Source organism: Tenrec ecaudatus, chromosome 15, assembly GCF_050624435.1.
Source record: "Tenrec ecaudatus isolate mTenEca1 chromosome 15, mTenEca1.hap1, whole genome shotgun sequence".
NCBI lineage: Eukaryota > Metazoa > Chordata > Mammalia > Afrosoricida > Tenrecidae > Tenrec > Tenrec ecaudatus.
Window position 1 is genome coordinate 44,294,431 of NC_134544.1, and position 21,103 is coordinate 44,315,533.

The following is a 21,103-nucleotide window of genomic DNA, read 5'->3' on the forward strand; positions in this document are numbered from 1 at the left end:
ACAGTGAGCTTAGTAAAGTGGAAGGGCAGCAAAAAAGAAAAGCCCTCAAAGGAACAGATGGATGCAGCGGCTGGAACAGCTAGCTTACGCATAGGAGCACTGTGAGGGTGGTGCAGGACGGGGCAGTAGTTCCTTCTGTGTGCGTAGGGTCGCTATGAGTCAAAACCACCTTGATGACACAACACTATTTAATTCCTTGCCATCATTTTCATTTTGACCACATACTAAGTTTTGGAATAGCTCTCATTTAAGGTATATAATCTCTAGTGCAAATGTGGAGTGATATTATGGCACTTTTAGTTTTTGTGTATTTTTAGGAAGAGAAAAATATAAATGACATATAATTATGTGTGGGAGAGCCAGTCTTTTCTGCTTTCAAATTTGGGCTTTAAGTACCTTTTAGTCCAGAAGGCAAGGGCTAGAGTTCTCAGCCTGGCTCACTGATGACAACTCTTGTTAGAGATGTACTAGCAACACCCATCTCTGGCCCAAAGTACTGGTCCTAAGAAGGGAGTCAGAAGAATGGCAAGAGTGGTGAATTTTTGCACGCTCAGAAGAATAGTCCTTGTGAATTTTTAGCTCTTATCAGTGCAATACCCTCTTTACAAAGACAAAGTACATTCCACATAGAGAAACTTAACTATAGAGTGATACAATTGTAGGTTCCATTTTGAACAGATAGTAGAGATGAAAAGGAGTATGAACAAAATATTTATTTAATTTCAAAATATATACAAGAGAATTTTTAAGAGAATGTCACTATTAAAGTCTTTTGCTTTAAAACACAAAAACATTTTAAAGGTATAATTTCCCCCATTTATAAGCCTGAATGTGCTGAAGGAGAAAACATTTCTACATTTATATTTTTTAGTTTTTTCTTCTAAGCTGAGTACCAGCTGCACTAGTACTGCTTGCATCAATATTAAAATAATTATTTCAGTTTTAAGAACTTGTATATGTGTGTGTATTTTCCATCTTTTGATTGTATTTAATGCTTATGTCATGTAAAACATTGGATGGTTCTGAAGTCAAAACTAAAACAGCATTTGGAGAATGCTTCTGTCCATGGCCCTCTTCCTCTTTCTTAGTTCACTTCTTATTTTCTTACCTTTCTTACACAGAAATGCATATTTTTCTGTCTATGCTCTTTTCATATAATATATTCTGGGCAATAATTTGTAGTGTAATGGAGATAGTTCCCCTTTCCTGTTATAGTTGCATTGCATTCCATTTTATGGAACTAAACCATAAAACTAAACTCACTGCCATAAAACTAAACTCACTGCCATCGATTAATTCCAACTCATGACTACCCTTTAGAACAGGGTAGGACTGTTCTAGTTGGTTTCCAAGACTAACTTTTTATGGGAGTAGAAAGCCTCATCACTCCTGCAGAGCAGCTGGGGGGTCTCAAACTGCTGACCTTGGAGTTAGTAGCCCAACACTTAATCACCACCATGTATCCACCATGCGACCAGGGTTCCTAACCAGTTCCCTGATGATGGAAAAGGAGTCCTTTGGTATACTGATTCAAGCATTGTACCGCTAAGCTCTTTGGATCCACAGGAGAAGGGTAAGGTGTCTGCTTCCATAAAGATTTACGGCCTTGGAAACGTCCTCTGTGGAGCATTTCTATTCTGTCCTGTCAGGCCTCCCTGGGCTGGAATTGTCTGGAGAGCCTGGGTTTGTTTTTATGACTGCTGATCAATATTTGGGTTGTGTTTTCTAATCACTAGTCTTGTTAGTACACATAATCTTGCGGGTAATTTCTAGTTTAATTAGATATTCCCGCTCTCCCCTAATGTAACAAACCCTTTTATTTGTAAATGTATGCTACCTTGAAGCAACAAAGTAAGTATAAAAATAATCCTAGTGTCTGTGGAGTATTACTGTGCTTTAATTTTAATGATCTCTGAATTTTTTCAACTTTCCGTATATATTATATGAGAAACTTTCAAAAATTGTCTAAGAGGACTTCGAAAAGTTCCAAAGAAAGGTTCAGTTATTTTTCAATCCCTTTTTTCCATGAACTTTTTGAAGCGCCTTTGTAATATCTCTGTGACAGTGTTTTTCTTCTTCTGTAGCTCTGTTGGTAAGGTAGACTGTGCACTGATTTGCTACCCGCAAGGTTATCAGCAGTTCAGATTTCAGTAATACCCTGAGAAAGATGAGGCTACCTGCTTTGTAAAGATTTAATCATAGGAAACCCAAAGAGGCAGCTCCACTCTTCCACAAGGTTGCTCGGTGTCAGAGATTACCTGATGCTTTGAAAGGGAAATTGTTAAAATAGCACCACTCCTAATTATTCAATACGTGTCATTTTTATACAGCATTATCGTGTGTGTGTGGGTGTGTGTGTGTGGGTGTGTGTGTGTGAGAGACAGAGAGAGAGAGAGAAAGACAGAGAGAGAGAGACTGACTGACCAACCGACGGACCAGGTTAAATAGACTATTTGGTCAAGATAAGTTATTCTTTCTCCTTCTCTCCTAATTTTCCATATTATAAGCAGGAAGAGTATATTCATTGTATGTTCAGTGATTAAGATGAGAACAAAAAAGCTGGAGGTTTGGTAATCAACACAAATAACTAGGAATGGAATGCTTACTGTGATTTAGATGCTGCTTAAACCTAATGAAATAAGTAAGAGCAAATGAAAAAGAAAGTAGTTGTAATGTAAAATGCTTAACACTGAGCGTGAGAGGATTCACATTTCAATAATCAGACTGGATGCATTTGTGCAAAGAAACACAGATCTCTGTTACAGGTTGTTTTGATTAATAAGGTAAGTATGCTCTGAATTACATTTAGAAAGGTTTTGTTGCTATCAAACTCCAGTACTCACATTCTTAAGGTCAACCTCAGCACATTTTGCATGGTTATTGGTTGCCTTTGAGTAGATGTTTGACATTTTAAATAGGAAATTTCTTTGTTGTGCGAAGTTTTGTATTACTCCTGACTTTTTCCCCCTGCCAAAAAGTATATTTGTAGGTATTGTGAAATGTCCCCGTAAGGGACAAAAATCACCACCTTTGATTGAGAAGCACTGTTTTGAATTGATACCATTTATGAAAAGGTGCAAAGGGTGAGAAAGTTTTCGTTTTAAAATGCTTCCTTTTATTCATGTAAGTGCTATTTAAAACATGAAGAAGTAAGTTAGATTGTGGGAACATAAGTTTGGAAATAAATCAGTCTCATTTTCTCAAATGTACTCCTTTATGTGCATATGTGTAATCATTTGGCAATAAATCAATCTCATTTTGCATTGAGTATATGTACTGATTTATTAATATATTCATGTGGCTTAAGTGATTTTATACACTTGTAGATACATGTACATAGATAGATTGAATAATATGTATCTCTTAAAGCACAACTGAACATGATTAATGCTTGTGATCTTAACCATGTTTTTGAAATTTTATCTGTTAGTAACTGCTTCTAATAAGAAAATTTAACTTTTCACTATATTGTTAATTTTAGCTACTACTCCATGGTTTGAGTCTTATAGAGATACCTTCCTTCAATCGATGCCAGCATCAGATCATGAATTTCTGAACCACTATTTAGCATGTATCCTTTGATTTTTATGTTTTCTCAAAACTAAATGTTTTAGAACTTATTAAGTTAGAAATAGTATTTTTTAATTGATGTTTCAAGTTTTTGTTAAGTGGCATCCTAAATACAGGAATGCTGGGACAGATTAAAAATAAGACTGCTGCTGGTTTGCTCCCCCTTTACCTCCCCCCTACATGGTTTTTAAGCTGAAATATTTCATACTTGATGAGTTTTAAAGTATTTTGTAGCTATTAACTTCTTGGTGATTGTAGTTTTTCAGTTTTCTTAGTGAGATCACAGGGAAAAGTAAAGATAGTGCAGTGAGATGAACTGGAAATGAGCAAAATTCAGCAGAATTTTTCATAGTTTTGATAGTTCTACTGTTTTAATACTGTCCCATTTTTATGGATTTTAAAATTAAATTTGTAAATGATGAAAAACTATAAAAATCTTATATTTTGAGCCTTGAATTGTTGGGAGTGTGGGAGAAATTATCTTGTACTTTCAGTGAAAGCCTATGAAATCAGATTATTATTTTTTGCTGACAAGTTATCACCTTAAAGTTTATTTTACTAGAACAATATTTATCATTGTGTGATAAGTGTAATTACCTTAATAATGTGACTTGCAAGGTATGTTGGTAGCATCTTCTAGTGAAGCAGAACCTGTGGAACAGTTCTCAAAGTTGTCACAAGAACAGCATCGAATTCAGCATAACAGTGAATATTCTTACCCCAAGTGGTTTATACCAAATACACTTAAATATTATGTACTTTTGCATGATGTAAATACAGGAGATGAACAGAGGTAAGTTTAATTTTAAATTAAAATTTTTCCTGCTGTCTATAATGTGTGCTAATTAGATCCTATGTGTTAAATAGTTTAACATTAATTTAGATATAGCTTGTTTAAATTGGGGATTTATATTTTTTACTTCAGAAATGGAAATTTTTTTACATTATAAATTCATTACTAAAGCATTTAACATTACTTAACTGTGCCTTTCATTCCAGAGATAGTCAATAGAGGCATATGTTAATTTCATATTCTTACCCAGACTTTGCTTTCACTAGTTTTCTCACGGCTACAGTCTTGTTGGAAAGCACTTGTCACTTTGCAGCTTTCAGTCTTAGCTGTTCTTTCTTTTGTTTAGCTGTTACTTCTTTCTTTAAATAAATTTCTTGTTTTTCTTTTCTTTTTCTCCTTCCCGATTATCTTATAACTTTTCACTGCCCTACTGTTCTTTATGTGTTTCTTTTTTCACACTTTACCCTCTTTTCACTTTAAAGTTTTAATTTTGATGTTTGCCACAATCTCAAAAAAAATCCAAATATTTTCTCCTAAGATTGGGGGAATTATATCTATCTATATATGTACCTTATAATTAAAATAAATTCTTTAAAAATGAAATAACAGTAAAAACAGTTTTACTGTTTGACTTTGGGGTTTATTTTGATTTTGGTTTAAGGTGTGTGTGTTAAAATAATTGGTTGCAAACTGATATCTCAGTGTTATGTACAGTATGTAGTTAGTCATGTCTTTGTTCTGAGTGCAAGCCATCATTCAAAATTTTTTTTAGAGTTTTATTGACATATAATTCATAACCATACAATTAAGTGGCTTAAACATATCCAAGAGTTTTGCAGTCATCACCACCATCAATTTTAAAACATTTTCTTCATTTTTGTACACATTATCAACTCCCCATTTCTTACCAACCTCCCTGTCATAGCCCTAGGAAATTATTAATACAGTTACTATATGTACAGATTAGTTATCCTGGATTTCATAAAAAGAGAAACATATCCAGACAAACAAATAAAAACATTCCAACAATAATGAAATCAATCAGAAAATCCTCACTAGAAAAAGCAGAAAGTAATAAAAGTAGAACAAATTGAAGATGGGTTAGAAGGGAGAACCCAATGATAAGGTATTAATTTTAACCTAATTATGTCTGCATGAATCCACTTCCTTCTGCATTCTCTCGTTCGCAAGGCTAGTCTCAGTCCTGAGCAGTAGGCGTGGGAGAATCAACGGGAGGCTTCATTCACGCAGGGACCCTGCAAGTAGACTTTGGGCTGGCAACTATTGCCTTCTGCCAACCGCGTCCTCAGAATTTAAGCTATAACACAGTACCTTCTCTCTCTCTGGTCTTGGATTTTATTATTTCCAATTCTCGGAGCGCATCGGCTGGCATGTTGCTTCCATGTAGACTTAATTGACACCTCATTTAGATGATTATTTGTTTTAAGACAAATTACCTCAGACACTATTCTTTCTGGTAACTGGCCACCATCTGATTTCTTAACACACTTTGCTATAGCACCCATGTCTTAAGTGATCACTTCATGAGGGCAAGTATCGAGTAGAGCCACATCATAAGAACTAATTGTTCTTAAATTAGGGCTTCTATTAAATACAAGGTCAAAATCCATTCATATATCTTGTCCATTTTAGAGACATCATTATAATTTTGTTGGGAACCATTATAAATCATTCCATGGAATATGTTGTAATTCTATGATAGCATTATTAATTTAGTCAGTAATGTAGAATTTTGAATACTATTGAGAAAAGGAAAGTATACATGTCTACAATAGCTTTTTAGACACATGGATTGGTAACTACACAGATTAAAAACTTGGCACTACACAAACAATGAGGCAAGCCATCACTTTAAAAATAAATTTTCCTCTATGAAACCAGAGTATAAGACCAACCTTGAAGATTACCAACCTTTAGGATGTTTTGAAATTTCAATGGAAAAATTATACTGTATAAATATAATTAATTTGAACTGGTTAGTTAGTTTTTATTAATTGGATATGGTGTATATGTAGTTCCCAATTTGAGTGGATATGTTTAGGATAGATAAGTGGTAATTCATGTGCCCGGTCAATAGATTGTTCTCCTGTTAAGTAGTATTATTGGTCAAACAAGTAGTGGTTTGGTGTAGTATGTGAATGCATGTATGAAACTGTATATTTATACACATTTATAACTTTTATTTACTTCATTTTATATTGTGTAATCCTATTTAGTTGTTTCCTAAGCTTATCTTTGTAGTATGATCTCCATTCAAATGTGTATTTTCCAGCATTTTTTAACACTAAATGGCTGATTCACTTGAATTAAACTACGTTAATTCTGTTGACCCAGAGTTCATTTACTATGAGCTTTATGTTGCTTACTTCTTAGGCTGTCTTATCATTGGGATGATCTTAATATTCTCCTAATAAGAAACTGTAACGATCTTAAAGTATTAATTATACTTCGATAACTCTCCTTTAAGGTCGTGTCTAAGCTCACTAGATTTCTTTTAGCTCTATGACTGTTTACATTTTCATTATTCCACCGTATTTTCTGGTAGGCTTTATTTCTCCATATTTTTATGTTTTTATAACTATTTTTGCTTAAAGCCTGTTCCCCACTTACTACAAATATTTTCGTTTTTAAATTTTAGAGCTGACTCAATTTATGAAGAAATGAAGCAGAAATATGGGACTCAGGGCTGCTATTTACTTAAAATTAATTCTCGGACATCTAATCGATCATCAGATGAACAGATACCAGATCCTTGGAGTCAGTATCTCCAGAAAAATAGTATTCAAAACCAGGTATATGTAAAAAACAATGACACACACCACAAAAACCTATATTTCAATATTACTACATAGTATTGTCACTGTAGATTTTTTTTATGCCTTGGTCTAACCAGTGCATTATGCATATTTACTTTGTGGAATCCCTGGGTTTGGAATTAGTGGTTCAAAAACCACTAATGTCTGCTTACAGTCCTTTATTTTTCGCATGCTGGGGGTGGCTGTCCTCCCACCCCATGTCTCAGCATGCTGTTCTTTTGACCCCCTTTTGGAGCTCATGCTCTTTAAGTTGGTGGGCTTATTTTCTCATGACTTCCCTTGGATTTTTTTCCTTCTGAATTTAAATTAGGAAGTGTTGTTTTTCCTTTTTTGTTAACCTCGAGTTCTAGACTAATGCTAATTACTATCTAATGGCTGAAGTAGGTGGGTGTAAAATTCAAGTTCTGGAAAACTTTCAAGATATGACACTTGCTAATATTGAAATGGCAAGCTAGAATCAGTAGTTCAGATAATAAAGAGTTGACTGTTTTATTGAGGATTATTCTTAATTTTTCAAATTTCTTATTCTGGAAAAAACTTTTCATCTGTTTTTATTCCTTTTTTATTTATATGGGAGCAGCTCAAAAAGTGTTGCTGCAAATCATAGGAACCTTTATTACACAGAAATATCAACACGTGACACTGTTGTTTCTCCTTATATCCTTCAGCTAGCTCTATTCACTTCTGAAGACAGTGTTCCATTTTTCTAGTTGCCTCCCCCAAGAACAATGTCACAGGGGCATTTCTGCATCCCTAATGAGACACAGTCTTTGTTCACTTTCATTGTTCTCTATGTTTTAGGAATAGAACAGAGTCTGAAAGGGCAAGATCAGGACTGTAGGGTGGATGGGGTAAGGTTTGTTTCCCAGTGAGATTCTCATAGGCTAGCCCTTGCTACTACTTCTCAAGAATTAGCAGGTACATTGCCATGTTGGCACAACAAAATTTCCTTGGTATACCTTTCCTGTTTGTTTTCTCACCAATGCACTTTTCCATTTTTGTCCAACATCTTCACAATAAGCCCTGGTATTGTTCTGTTTCTTTGAAAAAAAAAAAAACCCATCAAGATTAGTTTCTTGTAATCTAAAAATACAGTTGCCATTGCCTCCAAACTATTTCTCTGTCTTAAATTGAACTCGGAAGCCACTGTTTGGTTTTTTAAACAGTTTTATTGCACATAATACACATGTATAACTCAATGGTTTAGTCATATCAAGAATAGTTAAGCAATCATTACCACAATCAATTTAAACGGACCTCTTTTTGAAGGCACTTTCATGAAACAATGCCAAATATATTATTGAGAGAACTTGTTTACTGCAATCCAGTGATTGCGGAGACTTGCTTAAACATGTCTTTTTGGGGGTTGGGCCAGGGGAAACCTGTGCATGTATGAACGAGAACCCCTCTGCTAGCAGTCCTTTCTGAGTTACCCTCATAGATGGAACTTTAGATCGAGTTACAATGCTGCACTTGCCTTTTATATATCTGAATGTCATCCTTGAGATAATTGATGAGCTTCTAAGATATTGATGGGGAAACTGTTTCAGCAAATAATGAATCACTTAGATGCGAAAGAACTTTATTTTCAAAATGGTCTTTCAAGGCCCCACTAAGTTATAAACAGTATTTAAAGCTTCAGATTACTCTCAGCTATGCATTGTTGATGGATGGGGGCGGGGGGTGGAGAGGGATGGCGCAAGGATATAAACCAAGTAGTTCAGTTTGAAAAACTTCAATAGAAGACAACCAGAGACTTTGTAGATTAGAGTCATAGAAGCCCAGGATTGGAGGATCATGTAAAAATAATCAATGTATGTTTCTTACTTAAATGCTTACATTCCTTTTACCCTCTGAATGACTCAATGTAGTGAAAAGACTTTCTTTTAATGAAGTATTCCAATGCTGAACAGCTTGAGTATCAAACATAAGTTTCACGTTGTTTGTACACATTTGTTTTTTGGAATCCCTTTTTCCATTAAGATATTTTTTTAAATATAAAAGGATAGATCAATGTTCCTCCTTTTGTCTTTTTCCAGTCTATCCCCAATTTCTTCAGTTCTCTTTTTCCATTGCTAGTTTTAGACCGTTGACTGTTTTAGTCACTTGCCTTCTGTTAAGTTCCAGCTTCTTTGTTTTCCACAAGTGTGGTACTCGTGGTAATACTTCATACAGGCTTGTGAGGTAGACTGGGCATTTGTCTTTGTTGTTGTTGTTATTGCTAGTGAACTAGTGCCTTGGTGCAAATAGAGTTGTTTTTCCAAAATGTTTGGATATACTCAGAATTCACTCTAAGGTGTTAACAATATACTTGTGACCAAGGAGACTCCTCTCTTTTCTTTCCCCCCACTCTCTGAAGGTCGCCCATCTCTCGGGCTATTAGGCCTTGTTTGGACACATACACATACAGCTGCATATAAACAGATAAGCTGAGGTAGAGATCATTTGAATTAGGCTAATAAATTGAGTTTGAAAGAGTATAGTAGATGTGATTCAGAGTGACAATGAAAGTATATGAAAGAAGGTAATAATTTAGAAAGCTGGGGGGGTTGGAAGTCTTGCTGTAGAAAATGAATGATGCCAACAAATGTCAACAACTATTGTTGATGAATTTGATATCTTAAAAATGATTAATTATAACCTCTCATACTTTTTGTTTTATTTTGATAGGAATCGTTTGAAGATGGTCCTGCTACTGTAACTTCAAATAAGAATTCTGAAAGTAACTTGCTTTCATTGGATGGACTAGATAACGAAGTCAAAGGTCTTGCTATTTCTTTAAGTTTCTCTTTTGATTACACATGTACACTGTTGTCTAAGCATGCTTACTGTGTAGCTAAAAGATGGGGCACATTTTCATATTGAAAAAAGATGATGAGCTTCTTAACTTTTTCTGAAGATTTTCTTTATTTTAATAAATAATTTTATTGGAGCTCTTAAAATAATGCATACATCATTTGTATCAAGCACATTTGTACATATGTTGCCATCATCATATCCAAAACATTTTCTTTCTACTTGAGCCCATGGTATCAGCTCCTCTTTTTTCCCCTCCCTCCCGAGCCCTTCCACGCTTGTGAACCCTTGATCTTTTATAAATTATTTTTATTTTCATACTTTACAACATCACTGTCTCCTTTCACCCACGTTTCTCTTGTTCACCCCCCTTGAGGAGGGGTGGGTGTTGTATGTCGATCATTATGATTGGTTTTCCCTTCTCCCCCTTATCCAGCCATCATTCCCCTACCCTCACAGTATCACTACTCAAATTATTGGTCCCGAGGGCTTTATCTGTCCTGGATTCTGTGTAAGAGCTCCTATATGTACCAATTCGTGTTCTCCAGTCTACCCAGATTTGTAAGATAGAACTGGGTCATGATAGGTGAGAGGGTGAAAGCGTTAAAGAACTAGAGGGATGTTGTGTGTTTTGTTGGTGCTATAGTGTACCCTGGCTGACTTGTCTCTTCCTTGTGACCCTTCTGTGAGGGAATGTCCAATTGTCTACAGATGAGCTTTGTGCCTCCATTCCAAACCCTTCCCCCCCAAGTCCTCCCATCATTCACATCAAAATGGTGGTTTGTTTTGGGTTCTCGGATGCCTCATACCTGATCCCGTTGAAGCCTTTAAGACCCCAGATGCTATATCTTGTAATAGCTAGGCACCATCAGCTTTTTTCACCACATTAGTGTATGTACCCATTTTGACTTCAGTGATCTTGTCAGGAAGGTGAGCATCACAGAATGCTACATTATTAAAACAGTGTTCTTGCATTGATGGAGGACTTGAATAGAGGCCCAATGTCTATCTGCTATCTTAATACTTAAGCTATACATGTATGTACATAAACATAAATCCTTTCACTATATATTTACATATCTACATGCCTATGTTTATACCTCTATAAATGTCTTTTGCCTCCTAGTTCTTTCCTCTATTTCCTTTTACTTTCTTCCTGTCCCACTATCATGTTTCACATTCATTCAGCTCTCTGCACTTCCTCTCGGCTGCACTGCACTTGATTGAACCCTATCAGGCATTCTATGCCCTCTTCGCCATCAATTTTAGATCTTTGTGGTTCCCTTGTACCTGGGTTTCTTGGGACTTTTCCCCTACCTCCGCCTTTCTGAAGATTTTACTGGGCGATTTGGGTTGGATTTAAAAATTATGTACATTTAAGATTTGCAATAATGTACAGATTTGAATTTTAAAATACTTTTTCAGAAATCAGGAAAACATTGTATGATACACAACATTGTATGTTGTGTGATATACAACATTGATTATTCCCAAAATTCTTCTGATTTTGAGAGCTTTTTTTGTGTGTGTAAAAGTATAGTTTTTGTAATAAGAGTTCCAAAAGTTTTTTCTTGTGGCTTAGTTGTATTATTTAAAAGCAATTCTTTACATTATTATTAATGCACGGTGTTTTCTCTATTTCTTGATTTAGAAGAATGAAAAGTTTTTTTATGTAACCCAAACCCTTATTTATTGGGGGAAATGTTGATAAAATTGTATCTTAGACATTTAAAATATTTAGTAAGATTACACTTAAGCTCTCCAACATTCTTATTTCATTTTCTTTTAACAGTATGCTATTAATATCACTAAATTCTATGGCATTCTAAAAGTAAAAGGAATATTTGTTTTTCAGTAGATGGTTTACCAAATAACTTTAGAGCTCACCCACTTCAGTTGGACCAATCAAGCGACCCATCTAACAGCATTGAAGGCCCAGATCATTTAAAATCTGCTTCATCTTCACATGAAACAAAGAAAGCAAATACTGGAATAATTCATGGTGCATGTTTAACCCTTACTGATCATGATAGAATTCGACAATTTATACAAGAATTCACATTCCGAGGCCTTTTGCCACATATAGAGAAAACAATTCGGCAATTAAATGATCAGGTGAGATTTAATTTTTGTATTATTTTTGAAAATTCAGTTAATAGTCCCTCCCAGGGGGATGGACAATAGAAAAGCAGGTGAAGGGAGACATCAGTCAGTGTAAGACATGAAAAAAAATAAAATGATAAATTATCAAGGGTTCATGAGGGGAGGAAGGGGAGGAGAGAGGGAAATGAGCTGATACCAAGGGCTCCCAAGTAGAAAGAAAATGTTTTGAAAATGATGATGGCAACATATGTACAAATGTGCTTGACACAATGGTTGTATGTATGGATTATGATAAGAGTTATAAAAGCCCCCAATAAAATGATTTTTTAAGAAAAAAGTTCAGTTAATATTAGACATGAGAATGTAATAGTTTAAGACATTTTTTGGAGTGTTTTCTTTTGGTTTTAAGATAGGGTAATAGAGCTTAATGAAAACACCAGTGATGAACCATTATGTTCTAGAAAGACTAGTTAGCTTTCAGTGGGGCTTTGCCATCATATCAGACAGTTAAAGCCAAACAATGTTAACTAACTGAATGCTTGCTCATTTTAAAAGCTTTTTAATTAGATTATATATATATATATGTAAAGTTATTTCATTGCCCCAGTTTATCAAGATATTTGATGTTTTTTTTTCTTAGCTAATCTCAAGAAAAGGTTTGAGTCGATCTCTATTTTCTGCGACTAAAAAGTGGTTTAGTGGCAGTAAGGTTCCTGAAAAAAGCATTAATGAACTGAAAAATACATCTGGTTTACTGTAAGTAAAATACTCTTTCAGATTTCCTTTTTTTTTATTTTAGCGTTTGTGTGACAGCCTGAAAACAGTAACTACCTTTTAGTTTCTTGGTTTCAAATTGGTCAAAATTCCAGTAAAGAATTAACAGTAAATGCAGGTAAAGTATATTAATGAAAAGAAAACGAAACCATTAAGGATGAGACATTAAAAACTACACAAAGTAACTGGAAACATTACTTTATTGGGTCTGTTTCTCTTTTTAAAGCAAATGGTGTTAGTTAGATATTTGTTAATAGCTCTTGTATAGCTAAAGTATACTATAGTGATATGAAGATAGGGCATGTATTTGGTAATTTTTATTTTTTTAATATAAGACCTTGTGTAAAGGAAAGTAAAATTAATTCATTTAGCGTTCTTTATTTTCCCAATTGGATGTAAAACTTGGAGTCAAGCCTTTGTGTTATAATTTGACACTGGAGAAAATGCTTCTCTGATCTTGGAGGGTTACTGTTATAGGACTATAAAATAAATAAACAAGATGTAACTATCTCCTTACAGATATCCTTGCTAAATAATATATTCTCCTTGGAGATAGCATTCTTTTACAACAGAATCTGTTTTGCTCAACTTCTGGTCATTTGGGCAGCATGTTATGATAGATTTATGATGCTTAGTCGTTTGGAGGTTATACTAGTTCATTCTTTCTATAATTTGCATTTGTAGGTATCCACCAGAAGCTCCAGAGCTACAGATCAGGAAAATGGCTGATTTATGTTTTTTGGTGCAACATTATGATTTGGCTTATAGTTGCTATCATACTGCAAAAAAGGATTTTCTTAATGAACAAGCAATGCTTTATGCAGCTGGAGCTTTGGTTAGTATTATAAAATGCTATAGTTTCTTATTTCCGTTACCTAAAACCATATACGTTTTGAAATGCCAAACAAAATTCCTAGGGATAAAGTTGTACTCAAAGCACATTCAGTGATTTGTGGATTTTTTAATTAATTTATGTTGACCTAACTAATATTCCTTTTAACTTTTGTGTTTAAAAGAACATCATAGATGGATGTACATTTTTTAGTTTTGATTAATATATTCTTATAATATAAACTTAATGTGAATTTTGCTTTTTGTTTTATTTAAAGTATAATTTAAAGTTAATGACTTTCCAGGGATGAATGTATACCCCGTAAAAATGTTTTTTTTCTTTTTAAAAGTTTTATTGTGGCAAAATGAAACAAATACCATTTACTATTTTAGCCATTAATTTAAAAAATCCTGATTTGTTAAAAAGTTTAATTATGGTGAAATAAACATGTAAAGGATTTAACATTTTAATCATTTAATGTATGTTAGCTACTGACAATAATTACATTGATCATGTAGTGCAACCATCACAATTATTTCCAAGGTTTTCCATCAGCCCAAACAGAAATTCTGGAGCCTTAAACAACTCATCCCCTTCCAACCAGCCCCTTGTAACCACTAATAAATTTTGATCTCTATGCATTTATCTCTTTTTGATATTTAATGCAAGTAACATGATATACTATTTATTCCTTTATTGCTGACTTATTTTACTTTATTATTCTTTTTTTGCCTTCATCACTCTTTTTTTTAAAAATCATTTTCTTGGGGCTAATATAACATCACAATCCATACATACATCAATTGAGTAAAGCACCCTGATACATTCGTTGCCCTCATCATTCTCAAAATTCACCTTCTACTTCGGTTCCTGGAATCACCTTACTTTCCTTTTTTCCCTCCCCCCTCCCCAATCCCCCCTCCCTTATGAGCCCTTAATAATTTATAAATTATTATTTGATCTTATCTTACACTGCCCGGCGTCTCCCTTCACCCACCTTCCCATTGCCCATCCCCCAGAGAGGAGGTCATATGTAGATCTCTGAGATGGGTTCCCCCTTTCTACGCCCCCTACCCTCCCAGTATCGCCACTCACCATTGGTCCTGAAGTGTTCATCTGTCCTAGATTCCCTGTGTTTCCATATCCCAACTGTACTCACTGTGCATCCTCTGGTCTAACCAGGTTTGCAAGGTAGAATTGGGATCATGATAGTTGGGAGTGAGGAAGCGTTTAAGAATTAGAGGAAGGATGTGAGTTTCATTATTGCTACACTGAACCCTGAGTGACTCATCTCCTCCCCACTACCCCTCTGCAATGGATGTCCAGTTGTCTACAGATGGGCATTGTGTCCCCATCATGCACTCCCCTCATTCACAATGATGTGATTTTTTTTCCCCTGCCTTTGTTGCTTGAAACCTGGTACCCTCGGTCCTTCATGATCACACATGTTGGTGTGCTGCTTCCATGTGGGTTTTGTTGCTTCTGGGCTAGATGGCTGCTTGTTTACTTTCAAGCCTTTAAGTCCCCAGACGCTATATCTCTCAATAGCCGGGCTCCATCAGCCTTCTTCACCACACTTACTTACGCACACATTCGTCTTCAGCGTTTATGTGGGGAAGGTGATCACACAATGATGGTTTTTGTTCTTTGGTGTCTGCTACCTGATCCCTTCAACACCTCGTGTTCACTTAGGCTTGTGTGCTTCTTCTCTGTGGGCTTTGTTGCTTCTGAGCTAGATGGCCACTTGTTTGCCTTCAAGTCTTTAAGACCCCAGACGCTGTATTTTTTTGATAGCTGGGCACCATCAGCTTTCTTCACCACATTTGCTTATGTACATGTCTGTCTTCAGTGATCATGTCGGGAAGGTGGGTATCATGGAAGACCGTTTAGCTGAGCAAGGTACTTATGTATTGGAGTGCGCGCAAGGAGGCTCAATGTCCACCTGCTACGCTACTACTGAACCTGTAAATGTACACACCTAGGTCTACTTCCCCCAAAATCATAACTATATTTACATACGTACATGTCTGTATGTAGGCTTCTACATATGCCCTTTGCCTCCTACTCCTTTCCTCTATTTCCTTACGCTTTCCTCCTGTCCCACTACCGTGTTCAGCCTTCATTCTGGTTTCAGTAATTCCTCTCAGTTACCTTGCCCTTGGTCACTCCCTGCCAGTCCTCCCATCCCCGCCCTCCATTGGTTTTGAATCTCTCCTTGTTCCCTTGTCCCTGGGTTTGCCAACACCTCCTCCTTTCCCCTACCTCTCACACTTTCATGTCTCTCTGGGACTGTTGGCCCCGTTATTTTCTTCTCTCATTGTTTGTCCAGCCTGTCTTATCTAGACGGACCTGCAGATATAGTAATATGTGCATAAAAATGCAGATGGCTCTGACAGCACAAAGTGGCACATAAGAACATGACGTCAACAGCAGCAGCACCGATACACTAACAAACAAAAAAAACACTGACATACAAAATTTGAAAAAAGAGAACAAAAAGGAAAAAACAATACAAAAAGAAAGCAAAAAAAAAAATACCCAAAAACCTGTTAGTAGTTCGAGATCTGTTTGTTGACCTTTAGGAGTGTTTTCTGGACAAGTCTGATGGGGTGCCATGTCCTGGCCCCCAAGTCCATCTTTTATACTTCCCCGGGACCTCCTTGCTCTGCTTCCCCTGCTGCTCCATTGTATGTCCCCAGTGTTTTGCCTCTGTGGTGGGGTCAGCTCAGTCACACATCCCCCACTGTGTCTCTGGTGCTGTCCCGTGTAGGGCCATGGGTCAGTGCAGGAGGTCACATCTCACCGTGTGGTCGGCTATATGGTCCTCTCTGTACATTGGGCCCTTCGAGCCGGACTATCATCTTCTGAGCTTGGTGGGCCCAGGTGTGCTCCGCTCCGTTTTTTCTCCTTTCTTTGCTTTAGCTTCCTTCTGGGTGTGGTGTAGGAACTCAGTTCCTTTCCCACATCAAACGATCTATTTTCATTTTCTGTGGTATTCCCTTCGATGGTGAGGGTCTGGCTAATTCTGGTTGGGGCAGGCGTATGGTCCAATCTCTTTGTATATTCCTCCGCGCTTTACGTTGCCTTCCTGGTTTGGTGTGTCATGGTGGGGTCCATATGTATGTTACAGTTCTGTGGGGACACTACCAATACTCTCCCCTGGGTGGGTTAGTGTCTTGTTCCCCCTATGCTATCCACTTGGTTTCTCCCCACCCTGCTTCTCCCTCCACCTGCCCCACTTCCCCTTTATGTTGGGCTCTCCCTCCTGCCTCCCTCCAACCATCTATGCTTCCACCCGTTTATTGCGAGATAGATGTTTATGCTTCTATTCCTGGCATGCTGATTGTACTTACCTCAGGGGACTCATGTTATACCTGTCTTTTTGCGTTTGGCTTACCTCACTTAACATAATTCCTTCCAGCTCTTCCATCGAAACAATGTGTTTCATGTGATCATCCGTGCTTTTCAGTGCTGCATAGTACTCCATTGTGTGTATGTGCCAAAGTTTACTAATGCACTCATCTATTGATGGAAACTTAGGCTGTTTCCAAGTCTTTGTTATTGTGAATTGTGCTGCAACAAACATTGGCGTGCATATGACTGGTCATGTTTTATTTGCTGCTTCCACCGGGTATATGCCCAGTAGAGGGATGACTAGGTCATAAGGTAGATCAATTTTCATATTCTTTTTTTTAATTTTAACAATTTATTAGGGGCTCATACAATTCTTATCACAGTTCATACATATATATACATCAATTGTATAAAGCACATCTGTACAGTCTTTGCCCTAATCATTTTTTTCTCCTCTTTTCTTTTTTTACATTTTATTAGGGACTCATACAACTCTTATCACCATCCATACATATCATATACATACATCAATTGTATAAAGCACATCCATACATTCCCTGCCCCAATCATTCTCAAGGCATTTGCTCTCCACTTAAGCCCATTGCATCAGGTCCTCTTTTTTTCCCCTCCCTCCCCTTTTCCCCCTCCCTCATGTGCCCTTGGTAATTTATACCTCGTTATTTTGTCCAATTTTCATATTCTTTACGTATCATCAGATTGCTTTCCACAGTGGCTGTACAAGTCTACATGACCACCAGCAGTGGAGGAGGGTTCCTACTTCACCACAGCCCCTCCAACATGTGTTGCTCTCTGATTGGCTGATATGGGAGCCTCAGGTGTGTTAGGTGGTATCTCATGGTTGTTTTGATTTGCATTTCTCTTATGGCTGAGGACCTGGAACACTTTCTCATATGCTTATTGGCCATATGGGTCTCCTCCCTAGTGAAAGTTCTTTTCAGTTCTTTTGCCCACTTCCTTAGGGGGTTAACTGTTTTCCTCTTTTTGTAGGTTATGATGGTGTTGTAGAATTTAATAATGAGCCCTTTGTGTCCTCTGTGTCATTACTAAAAATTCTCTCCCAGTCTGTGGGTTGTCTTGTTACCCTCTTGGTGAAGTTTTTCGAGGTGCACAGGTGCTTTATTCTTATTAAATCCCATTTGTCGATTTCCAGTTCCTGTGTGTGTACCCTTCCCTATTGCAGTGAGCCTCTGCGCTCCCTGGGCCAGTGCTCTGAGATTAGTCCAAATTCCCTCCTTGATGGTCCTGGTGGTTTGGGGTTTAACTTCTACGTCTGTGATCCACCTGGAGTTTATTCTTATGCCTCATGGGGTGAGGTAAATGTCTTGTTTCATCATTCTACATGTGGCTATCCATTGTTTCCATCACCACTTGTTAAAAAGGGCACCCGCTTCCCACTTGATGTTTTTGGGACCCTAGTCGAAGATCAGTTGTCTATATGCTGATGATTTTACTCTTGGGCTTTCTATTCTTTTCCACTGATCTGAGTGTCTGTCGTTGTGCCAGTACCACGGTGTTTTGACCACTGTAGCTGTGTAATAAGCATTAAAATCGGGTAAGGCGAGTCCCCCAACTGTGTCCTTCTTCTTGCAGAGTTCTTTGCTAATTCTGGATTTCTTCCTTCTCCATATGAAATTGGTGGTCAGTTGTTCCAGTTCTTTGAAGAAGGTTGATGGTATTTGAATTGGTATAGCATTGAACTTGTAAAATGCTTTAGGTAGGACTGTCATCTTTACTATGTTGAACCTTCCAATCCATGAGCAGGGGATATTCTTCCATTTGTGGAGGTCACTTTTGGTTTCCTATAAAAAATGTTTTTACATTTTTGTGTGTGATGAAAGACTAACTACAGTGAAACCTGTCAGAGCTAGCATTGGACAGGAGTGTCTTATTTTTCCAGGTCTTGCAAGTTTTCCAGGATGCAGACTTTGATAGGATGCAGTTTTACCACTTTTCTATTGCTCTGTTGGTGGAAAATACTATAATTTCCCTTTTCTGACAGTTTTGCCTTAGGTAGATCCTGGCTTTTGCTGGTTTTACTGTATGTGACCTAAGAACTTTGAAATGAGACAGGCTGTGATCTTCTGAGTATCACTGAACCTCAGTTTTCTCATCTATAAAGTATGATTCCTTTTGGTATACAATTAAATAAAGGGCAATATATGTAAAGTGCTCTCCATGCTGCCTTTTATATGATGGGCTTTCAGTATTGACTTTTTTTATCCAGATGTTTTGGAAAACAATTTTTGTATATGCTATATTACTATTTAATGATTTTGAAAGTTTGTCCCAAATACACATGTAATCCACTTTATGTAGTCAGAAAAGGGTAAGACCAGCACTTACCAGAATTGACTTAATGGTAGTGGATGGGTTTTTAAGTGCCCTTTCCCATCTTTGACAGGGTGCAATCTTAGCACTTTATGTTGCTCTCTATTAGTGAAAAACATTTTTGAGTTTACATTCTCTGAGGCTTACTCAAGTCAGCCTTTTGTAGGTCTTACTATATCAAGATGCTTCAAAAAGATTGTTGAAAAATTTAAAAATTAAGTTGTCTTTTAATTCTTTTTTGTATGTACCCAGGATTGTAGTTGCTGGGTCATATAATTCTCTTGTTTATTTTGAGGGGGTTGCTAAACGGGTTTTCATATAGTAACTGCACCATTTAACTTTGCCATTAGCTGTGGATGAGGGTTCCCATTTTCCACATCTTTGCCAGTTCTCTTTTTTTTCTTTTTTGCCAGTTCTTGATATTTTCTGGTACTAGCCATCTTGCTATGCAGTGATAATCTCATTGTTTTGACTTATATTTCCTTAAGGATTAATAGACTCCTTGTGTGGTGCAAATGGCTAGTGTGTATGCCTGCTAATCACAAGTTTGTAAGTGGAGTCCACCCAGATGTGCCATGAAAGAAAGGCATGCTGATCTGCTTTTGAAATATCAGCCACATAAAACCCTCAAAGACGGCTGATTTTTAATAATCATCATCTTAAGCTTCTTTTTATGTGCTTATTGGCCATTTATATATTTTTAGAGATAATTATGTTCAAGTGCTTTTCCTGGGTTTTAATTGGATTCCTTTTTGTTTTTGTTTTTGAGCTGTTTTATTGCAATGACTTCATTGTAGCCAAAGTATGAACATAATATTATACTGTGAGCCAAAATCTGTAGTTTAGTCTCCTTTTCTAAGTCATTTAGCACCATTGTGTAATATTTCTAATTTAGTTAATATTAACTTATTAACCATTAGTCATTGGAAGTGAAATGGGTTTTAACAATGAAATAAGAAGACCTAGGAAATCTACAGTACCTTAGACCTAAAAATAGTTTATATAACTCCCATGCGATGTGTAAGTAGCAGAATATATTGATAGTGCACACTATTGTGTTTTTGTATTTTGCATTAATGTTTTTTTAAAGCTGCAGTTCCCGGTGATATTTATATACCTTTGTACACGTAAACAAAGCAAAACAACTTTATTCCGGGTTTTAGGCTTTCTGTATGCTAAATGACAAGACTTTGTCTCCTTTTGAAATAATATAAAAAATAGCATAAATAATGTCTTTTTTGTAGGAAATGGCGGCTGTGTCAGCTTTTCTTCAGCCAGGCGCACCTAGGCCATACCCAGCTCATTACATGGACACAGCAATCCAGACTTACAGGGATATCTGCAAGTAGGTGACTATAACACTTAATGTCCTATCCATTTAGAGGTATAATGTTTGATTTTTATATTGTTAATAGATATAAAAGATTCTTTGTCTTACTGTTTTTGAAGTCTTAAACTTACAATCATAGACAAGATGTGATTTTTTTTAATGTCTTATAACTCTTTCATTAGGAATTTGTTACATATAATGTATGTTTCTACTCATAACCGTAACTCTGCAGTTCTCAACCTGTGGTTGCGATCCCTTTGAGGGTCGAATAACCCTTTCACAGGGGTCTCCTAAGACCATCTAAAAACACATAAATATTTCACTGTATATAATTATATATTTGTGGTTAGTCACTATGCTTTAAT

General features: G+C 36.4%; 1 protein-coding gene across 3 annotated transcripts in view; it reads left to right on the top strand.

The window, feature by feature from the left end:
* TRAPPC8 (trafficking protein particle complex subunit 8) overlaps window positions 1–21,103 on the top strand; it is a 99,114-nt gene that overhangs the window by 14,275 nt on the left and 63,736 nt on the right. For 2 of the 3 annotated variants that reach the window (XM_075532485.1, XM_075532487.1), the window contains 8 exons: window positions 3,482–3,571; window positions 4,189–4,363; window positions 7,023–7,176; window positions 9,871–9,964; window positions 11,852–12,111; window positions 12,740–12,855; window positions 13,558–13,708; window positions 20,653–20,753. In XM_075532485.1, the coding sequence (XP_075388600.1) occupies window positions 3,482–3,571; window positions 4,189–4,363; window positions 7,023–7,176; window positions 9,871–9,964; window positions 11,852–12,111; window positions 12,740–12,855; window positions 13,558–13,708; window positions 20,653–20,753 (1,141 nt within the window). The remainder of the gene's footprint in view (window positions 1–3,481; window positions 3,572–4,188; window positions 4,364–7,022; window positions 7,177–9,870; window positions 9,965–11,851; window positions 12,112–12,739; window positions 12,856–13,557; window positions 13,709–20,652; window positions 20,754–21,103) is intronic. The other variant, XM_075532486.1, reaches the window with a different exon arrangement.